Genomic DNA, 10,288 nt, shown 5'->3' with positions numbered 1-10,288 from the left:
CGCCTCCCGCAGGGCCCGCTCCAGCGCCGCCGCCATGGCGCCGCCGGGGCAGCGACCCCACTTCCGCCCGCCCTCGGCAGCGGCCAATCCGCGACGCCCGCCCGCGTGACGCTCGGGAAAAAGCGCCGCCCGCGCCGGTCTTAAAGGGACAGGCGCCCTTGGCGGGCGGCGCATCCCGCGCGAGAGGGCACGGCCGTAAAAACCGGGAGGTTTTGCCGTAAAAATCCCCAGACAAGGCAGCTGCCGACCTCCCCGCCTCTGCGCCGAGCAAGGGGCTGGAGAAGGGAGCGAGGCAGGCCGGCTGTTCTCAACCCTACTGCTTTTATTCAATAGTCGCTGGTCCTACACAAGTACAAACACAACATGGCCCAAAAGGCTACAAAGTGATACAAAACAAAACGAAAAAAATCTTTATAGTATTGACTGTACAACAGGTGGTAAAATCTCTGCCTTTCCCTATGTGAACCCCGGTGAATCCAGCCAGCACGGCGGCCCCGAGCCTCCCTCCCTGCCTTGCAGTTTTTCCAGGGGCTGATGCTCAGTCACTAATTTTGAGATTTGCAGAAGCAGAAGCTTTTGCATTGTTTCACTGGGGGGTCGTGTAGGAAGTTTTTACCAAAACCCTTTAAGAAAAGGTGAAAGAAATGACTTACAGGGGCAGCTACAAACCAGTTCTTAAGATTTCCAGCTTCTTTTCTACAGTATCATGTTCAGTGGGCTGGACCGTTGTTTCTCTGGTGATCACCTGGTATACGTGTTACAGAAGGGCTTTACCTGCAGAAAGAGCTTACTCTGCAGAAACTAATAATCTGTTCGGGAATTGGAATAAAGCGACAACTCGGTATTTAAGTCTCAGGCAGATCTGGACTCCAGTTGCTCTGAAAAGTCCTGTGCTGGCACCTAGAGATCAAGATAAATGCCTCCCTGTCTTACTATACAGGGTTTCTGAAATAGCTCAAGATTTACATGCTCGTCTGTACAGCGTGCTAAGCATTTAGAAATCACCAAGCAGCAGCCTGCTAACTGGAGAAGGAGCAGCTGCAACATCTTTCCTTCCATTTATCTGGAAAAGGTGTTTTCGCAGCCTTTAAAATCAAAGCCATTTTTAAATAATTTCAATTCAATGCCAGCAAACTAGAAGCCCCACAGCAAAGGCTATCTACTGGCTGGGAACTGTTGCTCTCTCCTCTTAGGTTACCTTCACTGCCAGGATTCTCTCTCTCTCACTCCTCCTCACCCAGACCCATTATAAAAAAAAAGGTACAATATTTAGTCTGACGGGATTTAAGTTAAAAAATAAAAAGCTGTCCAGTCTTTTTGCTTTATCGTGAGGAGTTTGAGCTGGAGCGGCTGCGATGGCGCCTTCGTCCAGGAGATCTGGATCTTGATCGCCGGCGAACAGGAGATCTGCGCCTAGGAGACCGGGACCTGACAGAGATGAAGGAGAAAGCTTTCATTAGGACACAAGGGGAACAGGTTCCAGCAATTTGTCAGCTCATCTACCAACTTTTCAAAAACACTTCCCTGCCTCCCTCCAAAAAATCCTCATACAATATGGTAAAAGAACTCCAGCAAAATACAGCCAGCTCCAGAGAGGAAAAAGGCAATTCAAAGATTGACTACACGGCAGGAATATTCTGGCTACTCTTCCTCTGCTTTAGAAAGTTGAAAGAACATTTAATATCCAAAGAACAGACAAGAATCTTGTCTTCTTCCTCAAGCAAAACAAGCTCACATTCATTCTACATCAGATTCTCTGTTACCTGAAAGGTCAGCTTTGACTCCTGAAATGCAGTGATATTCAGGGAAAGGATTTATATAAGACCTTTCAAATGCAGGGACATTTCTTAGAGGAAGTCTAACTCTAAAGGTAAAGCTTCAAGCTCTTCAGTGCTACAATCAATCTGTATGGCCACCAGTATGACACCAAGGTTCCAGGCACAGAATATTAACAGAGCCTGAACAGGACAGTAAAAGTTAGACTAGAGAAGAAAACAAACAATGAGGAGGGAACGCCAAACCTAGCATTTGCCAGACCTCAGTAAAAGGCATGTCTAAAGGAGGACCAACAGGCAGTGGATCTTGTGCCATATTAGCTAGTTCTCATTTTTAAACTTGTAGTTGGTAAGCTCTTCAGCAATCAAGTGGCCCAAACAGGAGCCACTTTTACTAGTGGCAAGAGTTTAAGAAAATTTCCAAGACAGAGGAGCCCATCTAGATGCTGAGGAAGACTCCGAAAGACTTCTTATCTGAGCATGTTCAGGCAGCCCGAAGCCACACAACAGGCACGTGCATGTCAGGTCACATCTTTATCTTGGAGTCAGCGTACTCTGCTCACCTGATGCAGAAGGACTGCTTTTTGGTCGTGTGCCCATTCGTAGAAATAAGGGATGAAGGTGCAAGGGCTTCAGAAAAGCAAGCAGTTGTAGCAGGCTGCCAAAAGCATTCTGCCAGCCAGAAGTCCATTCCCACTTCACCTTGAAGCATTTATGCAGAAGGGACTCCAGGGAACAGGCTGGAAAGCATCTGACACTTCTGACAGACTGCATTCAGGGTGTAGCCCAGAGCATGTCACCCTGGCGCTTAGGAGTTAAGAAGTACAATCCAGGCTCAACTGATGCCCAAAAGGTGTTACTGTCATGTGGAGGTGAAAGTCAAGTCCAATAGGATGAAATTGCCCCCATGCCAAGTCTTTCAGTGATAACATGGTGTTACACTGAGAAGGAAATGCAAATTGTCACAGCTCTCACCTTCTCCTCATGCGAGGGGGTGACCTGCGCCACATCGGTGGTGGTGGCAGCATCCTCCTGGGTGGGCTAAAGCGTCTGGGAGGCGGCCTAGGTCGTGGTGCCAGCACAGCTGTGGCAGTGATCTCCTGACCATCAATCTGGCCTTTTTAGGGAATCACAGAAACAGGAAGAGGTAAGAATTTTTCCAATGCTAACATCTACACATCACATTACTACAACTCACAGCTTGTCACAAGCAACTGAAGCATGAATCAGCCTACAGTGCTATTTCCACTACCTGCTCAGGGGTTATTTTGACAAAGTCCACATACATACTAGACTTCTTCATCTAATATCCCATCAAATTTCAGTTCAGATGTTAACCCAAAAAGATTTTCACAGACACAGACACAAGAATTTTATTACTGTTTGTTTTGAAAAAAACCCCTCAGTTTTAATAGCTCTGCAATATTTTGGATCTGTCCTGAACCACACAAAAGCCAAAGCCATTTGTGCTGAAAACAGACAGTATTTCAGATCAGTTCCCCAAAGGCTTCCCTATCACCTCTAACTCATTTCCAGATCAAACTCATCCGCTCCAGAGATTTTTACAAGCACCCAACCTCCTTGCAGCATTTGATACCTACCTCCATCCATGTGTTTCAGGGCTTTCTCAGCATCGTCTGGGTTCTCAAACTCCACATAAGCATAACCTTTAGAGAGGTGTGGATTTAGCCTGTCAACTGGCATGTCAATCATTTTTATCTTTCCATAAGTGGAAAAAATTTCCATGATGTGATCCTGCAGAGAAAGAGCAAGTCTTAAGGACATAGATCACGCTTACTGACCAGGTCTGGCTGGCACAGAGCAGTAAATCCACAGCACTGGATTAGCTTTAAATCAATGCCACCATCAGAAAGAGACATATTTCATTGGCCAGATGTGGAAAGGATTACCACTGCTTTCTCTGCTGTTGTCTATTTAGTTCCTTCTCGGATTGTTCCGAACCTTAAGTTCTAGCAGCATTACTGCTGCATGTCAACACTAGCCACAAAAATACAACTAGTGTAAAAATCCTCTTGGGGACCTGAAAAGAGAACTTATGCCCTCAGCTGAAAACTCTTAAGGTGTGATTGTTAATATTTTTTAAAACACATTATTTTTTCAGCACCCTACACTTCTACCTCTGAAGGCCTTTAAATTACATTCTAACAAAGACAACACAAGCCAGCCCAGCTCTCTTCAGATCCTTTATCAAGAACCTCCAGATACCCTTAATGCCTCCAAGCTAATTTCAGCTATTGTCCCAACTTCTACAGTTTTCTTCCTAGTTAGGCAGCATACAAAGTCTAGAATACTGACAAAGCAGACAGACCTCTTAAGCACCACACAGTCTCAAAAGCCTGCACTGTATTTGATGCAGTAAAATCCTACCAAAATTTTCCTCACTGAGCAATTTGGACACAAAGCAAGAATTTCCAACACCAACACCCTGGCAGCACTCTACCAACAAAAAACATTTTGAGAACTTTAAAAGAGCCACTCACACGTCTTCACAGAAGATATGCAAGCTTGATATTACAGGGGAGCATGCCATTACCTTGGTCACGTTTCTAGTGAGCCTTCCAACATGCACTTTTGTGGGTCTGGGTGACGGGCTCCGCCTCTTCCGCTCCTTTTCATCTCTCTTGGGTGGCTTGGACCTGATTTTGACAACAGAAAATGTTTCATTTTCAGGGAACATGCAAGACAAAACCAAGAAGCCAGTCATTATCACATGATTAAAAAGCACCATTTTTCTTGGGAGGGCACCTTTTTTTCTCAAAAAGTTACAGGTTAGGAAGTTCTGGGGTGGTGGTGAGGGTGTTCCACTTAGAAACACCTCAGGACTTGCATTTGCCTTGTCTGCTTTTGCTTTAGAACCTTCTGGAATTTGAGAGCCTTTTTTCGTGAGTTTTCAACTTTACTGCAACTACGGTAACAAACACCAAATTTAGCAAACATTTCTATAAAGTTTTTGGCCATAGTCAAGGAATTTCCCAGTTGTTAAAACAAAAAACATTCTTTGCCTCAACAATTAAAGAGGCAAAATGAGGACATGAACACTAAAGCACACCACAGCCAGGCAAATTAGCAGATCCAATCATTTGTGTTTCTGTATCTTCTGTTCACTACAGAGGTCCAGAAATGTCATGGTTAAAAAAACTATTTAGGTAGCTGCATATCACAATCTCTTTGTAGTTTCATAAAAAAGAAAATTAAAAAAATCTGGAACATAATTTTAATCTTTAAAAAATTCAGTATGCAGAAAATTTATATTTATGCTTCTTCCTAATCTTACTGTCCATAAATTGAGTGATATACTAAAAAAAAAAAAAAAACAAAACCAAAAAAAACCAAACCACCACAATGGCTTATAATAATTCAGTAGATTTTATCAGCCTTCAGCACCTGACCTACAGAATTATCCAGAGGAAAAACTGTACGGACATTAACACAGTTCGATTCCTACCCTTACAGGAAAATGCTTCCTTTGTCCCCCCACGCCCCATTTTATTTTTTTTATACATAAGACTTACATACACACATATACACCATTTTCAGCCCTCACTTTTCTGTTAGTCTTGGCTGTAATTTACAGGAACCAAAGAGCTTTACTCTCATCTAGTGCCCGTATAGTCCCATACTACCGGGGGAACATCAACTAAAACTGCCTCTACAAAATGTAGTATTTAAAATCACTCTCTTTAAAATGAGATTTTTAATCTCTTTTCTAACAGGGCATATGTTCTGATTGTAACCAAAAGAAGCACACGCATTCTAACAAAATTCAGATCTCTAAATTATGGAGAAAGAAAATGGTCCTCAGAAAACAATCTATTCTGATCACAATCTTGCATTCTACGTGGAAATTAACCTGCGATCTGGTAATTCCTAGAAGACTGTCCTGGTTTTGGCAGGGACAGAATTTTCTTCCTAGTAGCTGTTACAGTGTTGTGTTTTGGGTTCAGTAGGAGAAGAATGTTGATAACACTGATGTTTTCAGTTGTTTCTAAGTAATGTTTAGACTACGTCAAGGATTTTTCAGCTTCTCATGCCCAGCCAGCAAGAAAGCTGGAGGGGCACAAGAAGTTGGGAGGGGACACAGCCAGGACAGCTGACCCAAACTGGCCAATGGGGTATTCCACACCATGTGATGTCATGCCTAGTATATAAACTAGGGGGAGTTGGGCAGGGAGGGATTGCTGCTCAGGAACTAACTGGGTGCCAGTCAGTGAGTGGTGAGCAATTGCATTGTGCATCACTCGTTTTGTATATTCCAATCCTTTTATTATTGTCATTTTAGTATTGTTATTACTATCATTATAGTTTCTTCCTTTCTGTTCTATTAAACCGTTCTTACCTCAACCCACGAGTTTTACTTTTTTTCCGATTCTCTCCCTCATCCCACTGGGGGTGGGGAGGAGAGAGTGAGCGGCTGTGTGGTGCTTAGTTCCTGGCTGGGGTTAAACCATGACAAAGTCAAATAAAACTCACTTGGAGCGAGAGCGTCTCCTGTTGTCATGTCTCCGTCGAGATGGACTTGGAGATCCAGAGGAGCTGCTGGAGCTGGAACTGCGTGAGGTGCTGGAACTCCCAGAGCGGCTTGAGGCAGAAGAGGAGCTAGAGCCACTGCTAGAACCGGTGCTGGAACTGGACCCTGAACTCGAAGTTGAGCTGGAACGGGACCTGTTGGTGATGGAGGAGCAATAAAAATAAGTGGAGTATCCAGAAAAAGAATGGCTGAAAAACTTCTGATAATTACGGAGAGAGCAACTGTGAGTTAGAACAATGAAAACTGATGCTGCGTAGCTCACTAGACAGCCAAAGAAAATTCACACCTAAAAAAAAAATAAACCCCCTTAAGTTAGACAAAACTGCACTGTGACTAACTCAATGCAAGCTTTCAACATGTCCATGACACAGGGAATGAAACATACCAGAAATCAAGCTGGTGGTTTCTGAAAACACTGTAATTTGTTACTACCTGTAAAACTAACTACCTGGTACTGCTGCTCCCACTGGAAGCACTGCGTCTTTTGCGTGTCTTGTCTCGACCACGATCCTTTTCACCTGATTCCTTAGTGGCTGCTTTATCCTTGGACCTGTCCTTTGATTTCTCTTCAGACCTGTCCTTGCGCTTGGTTGGTGAGGGAGCCCTTCAAGAACAAATTGCAGAAGACATTGTTTAATATAGAAAAACACAAGCAACAAAACCCCCACACCCAAACAAAGAACAGAACAGCAACACAAAACATTGAACTTCAAATGTCACTCAAGATCACCGTAACTGCAGAGTTAAAGCATTAGGCAAGTTTGGACTTTTTAGAAAAAGGAAAATATTTTACATTACAGAGCAGCTTTGAGGAAGACAGCTATAGCATACAGAAATTCTCACATACAGAAATTCACGCAGAAAGAGGTGTATTTCCAATTCCTCACCCTCACTGGGAGAGCCCTAGCACCCTATAACATCCCCAGTTTTGTTAAGCCTAGAAAATCGGACAGAATCATTACCTAGTGTTGGATTTTTTATTATTTTCTTTGAGTCCTAGCAAACTCTTCTTTTTCAATCCTGATAACTCCATTTCCCCTTCGGAGGCGTCCAAAGCAGCACCGAATGGGCCTCACTTATCTCAAATCTCACTTCTAACTCCTTGATTCTGAGAACCGATCCCTAATCGAGTGCAATAAACTCCAAAGAACAGCCTAGTGACAAGATAAAAGGGTTTAGAAACAAGAAATTAACAGATAGGCATAAAACAACAAACCTGCTTTGCAACAATGGCAGCACACTGGGCATCAATTGACTTCTACAGAGTACTTCAGTTACACGGCCATTAACAGCCAACCTCTGTGCCAGCTCACACTGGCACTGTGTGCCTCATGTAAAAGTCTGCATCCATGTCCAAAGCTATCATTTTGACATTCACTGAAGTACAAAAGACCTTAATTATCCAACCAAAAAAAATGGCACAGAGGATATCCATTTTCACTGCAAGATGTACATGCAGCTCGTGACAACAGCCTTATCTCCAGAAGAGTAAGCACTGGTTTTCTCCAAAGCCAGTTTATGCCATATAGCATGTATTTGTCAGGAAGAAAGGGTTGTCAAGAACAAAACCCCCCACTGAATTATGGCTGCTTTCAGCCACAACAAACTGCTTCCAAAGCTCTGTCAGCCTTGGAAAGACCAGATTAAAGGGCCCAGTTTGCTGCACTGCTGCAACAGCAGATCTCACTTTAACTTCTTAGCAGAAAGTCTAAACTGGATTCTGACCTCATCTAGCCCCAATCAGTTCCCTCTACTCTAGATCCAAAAGGAGACAAATTTAACACCCCACTATTTAACACTGAAATACTGGGCATTAGTTGAATTCCAGACGTTTCCCATGAGAAGGCTACATCCATCACATATTCTGTGATGTCTAAACACGTTGCTGCATTTTGACTATTCCACATGGATTGTTTAACAGCTGCATTACAAAGCTGCCTCCAACCTATGTTATAATAACCACTAAAAGAGTGTGTCAGGTTTGATTTGCTGTAACACCCATTATCTACCTATGAATGAAACATCCAGGAAATGAAGAGTGGGCACAAGCATGTCTGAACTGCCAGGCTTAGCTGAAGTGGGATTGAATATTCACAGTACTGCATGATGTTGGAAACATCTCTATCTCCGCATGCATCACAGGCAAAATTAGTTAACAAGAAGAAAACCTCTCCAGCTCACTGCATCCAACAGTCTTGGTTGCTTCCATGCTTCTGGTGTCAGATTCTGGTAAGCAATTACTTTGTTCTCTAAATTGCAATTAAATTTATGTTCGGGAAGAGATAATTTCTGAGCAGCTGAACCCACTTTCCTGATTTTCAGCTTCACAATCTTCCCTAATACAACAACTCCAAAAAGCAACACAAATGAACATTTGCAAACCCAGCTCTCTGCAGATCCAGAAGTCAAGAAACAACCATGCCTTTTTGCATGGAGAACAGGAAACCCACAACACAAATGTGACACTGGCAGGGCTCGCTGGGAGAGAAAATGCCTTCTCTAACACCAGTGGTGGTAAGGCGGCAGTCCATGGACTGTTCCACAGGTGCTGCAAAGGTGACTAAGAATAGCAAACCTGTATACATCATTCAGCTGCACAACATTTCTAACCAGCTCTATGCCTCTAGTGCAAAGCGTGAGGGGGCTGCAGTTCAAAAATTGAAAGCCACTGCATGAGATCAGCTGACTTACTTGGAAGAACAGAACAGGTAAGATTCTGGACTCACAAGACCAAAAAACTTGATATTTCTTTTCCCACCTTTCTTCTCCTAAACATACCATAGCCAGGTTTGTGTTATCTCTTCCTACACACCAACTTCTCCTGCATCTGTGGACTATGACAGTGCTGATGCTGTCAGCTCAGCCATGCAAAACTATCTATTATTGTCTGATAGCTAGCTCCAGTTCTACCCCTACTGGAAGGGGGGAAGAGAGAGAGCACAGATGAAGACCAGCACATGCTTTGCTGTTACCTAGCCTGCTGCTGGAGTAGTAGGTAATACTTCAGTTAAACAGGTACCACTCCAGCACCACTCCTCAGGACAGGCACTTAGTAGACAAATTAGCCATATAATGATGTTCACACATTTAGCAAGCTTCCATATGATGGTACATGCAGCATTTAAGCAGCCTCCAAACTAACCAGTGGTTTTTTGCCATCAAAATATATGTACCTTCCTCAAGAATACCACTTGCCTAGCTTACTTCAGTTGGAAACCTCAGCCTAAAAGACACAGCCTGTGGGCACGTTCACCTGTACGTGTTCAAATGTTCACTGGAAGATGTGGAAAGAATAAAATCATGGGTCTTCACACACAAGGGTGTATAACAACGCACTACTAAGCGGCATGTTTCTTTCCTACAATCAAAAAACCTCTCAATCCCTAACAAGTCAATGTTTTTGCAGCACCCACCCCCAAACCAGAAAATCTAAGAGCAATCTATACAGGCCAAACAGTCATTTCACACACACACCTCTCTGCTTTAAAGAGTTGATTTGCACTCTTAAGAGAGCTGTAATTCTGTAGCAAAGGAAGCAAACTCAGCTCTCCCCCGGACTTCCTGCACGACTACAGGCAAGTCCTTTAATGGCTGTTTGCTTCAGATCCTCATTTGCAAAATGGGGAAAAGATTTCCTCGTGTGAGGAGAGGGTTCAACGCTCGGCAGTTCTTTGCAAAGTTACGGCCGCTCGCCCAAGCTAACTACAGCGAGCAGGGCCAGAGGAGCGCAGGGGCAGCCAGCTCCGCGTCCCGGTTCGCACGCCATGGGGTACGTTACGGCGCCGGGCGGACCGAGGGCTTGTCGCTGCTGACCGCACCGTGCGTGTTGCCATACTATGAGCGAAGCCAAGGCGCGGGCTGAGGAACAGGGAGAGAAAAGCACAGACCAAGCACAGAGTCGGTTCAGAGCAGAGCCCGCACCCCGGGGCCCGCGCCGCCCGCCGCCTCCGCCAGGCCCGGCGCC

The 10,288-nt window shown here is 44.3% G+C and overlaps 2 protein-coding genes across 3 annotated transcripts in view; both read right to left on the bottom strand.

The window, feature by feature from the left end:
* The window catches only part of LOC104830409 (telomere length regulation protein TEL2 homolog), a gene marked incomplete at its 3' end in the record, with an annotated part of 14,088 nt that extends 13,914 nt beyond the window's left edge, over positions 1 to 174 (bottom strand). Inside the window, exon 1 of the mRNA XM_010565265.1 lies at positions 62 to 174. Coding sequence (XP_010563567.1) covers positions 62 to 174 — 113 coding nt within the window. The remainder of the gene's footprint in view (positions 1 to 61) is intronic.
* Positions 175 to 271: 97 nt separating this feature from the next.
* On the bottom strand, positions 272 to 9,784 carry RNPS1 (RNA binding protein S1, serine-rich domain). 2 transcript variants are annotated; one of them, XM_010565248.1, is made up of 8 exons: positions 8,334 to 9,784; positions 7,287 to 7,478; positions 6,773 to 6,928; positions 6,267 to 6,458; positions 4,330 to 4,432; positions 3,377 to 3,530; positions 2,751 to 2,892; positions 272 to 1,428 (listed from the first exon to the last, which is right to left on the bottom strand). In XM_010565248.1, exons 2-8 carry the CDS (start codon positions 7,355 to 7,357, stop codon positions 1,323 to 1,325), a joined length of 924 nt encoding a protein of 307 aa, XP_010563550.1. In that variant the 5' UTR covers positions 7,358 to 7,478; positions 8,334 to 9,784; the 3' UTR covers positions 272 to 1,322. The 2 variants fall into 2 exon arrangements, with proteins under 2 accessions (XP_010563550.1, XP_010563549.1); XM_010565247.1 differs by lacking the exon at positions 8,334 to 9,784 and having other exon boundaries at positions 7,287 to 7,505.
* Between the last annotated feature and the right edge of the window lie 504 nt (positions 9,785 to 10,288).

This window comes from Haliaeetus leucocephalus, unplaced genomic scaffold (genome assembly GCF_000737465.1).
Source record: "Haliaeetus leucocephalus isolate CR32 unplaced genomic scaffold, Haliaeetus_leucocephalus-4.0 Scaffold188, whole genome shotgun sequence".
Lineage (NCBI taxonomy): Eukaryota > Metazoa > Chordata > Aves > Accipitriformes > Accipitridae > Haliaeetus > Haliaeetus leucocephalus.
This window is presented reverse-complemented; position numbering and strand designations above follow the sequence as displayed.

Excerpts from the sequence above, each read along its gene's own strand:
- RNPS1 (XM_010565248.1), bottom strand. The coding sequence starts at position 7,357 with ATGGAGTTATCAGGATTGAAAAAGAAGAGTTTGCTAGGACTCAAAGAA. Across the intron at positions 4,433-6,266 it reads AGGAGACGCTCTCGCTCCAA|GTCCAAGCCACCCAAGAGAG; the intron begins GTGAGTTTTATT and ends TGTCAAAATCAG. Across the intron at positions 1,429-2,750 it reads CCCCCTCGCATGAGGAGAAG|GTCCCGGTCTCCTAGGCGCA; the intron begins GTGAGAGCTGTG and ends CATCTCTGTCAG.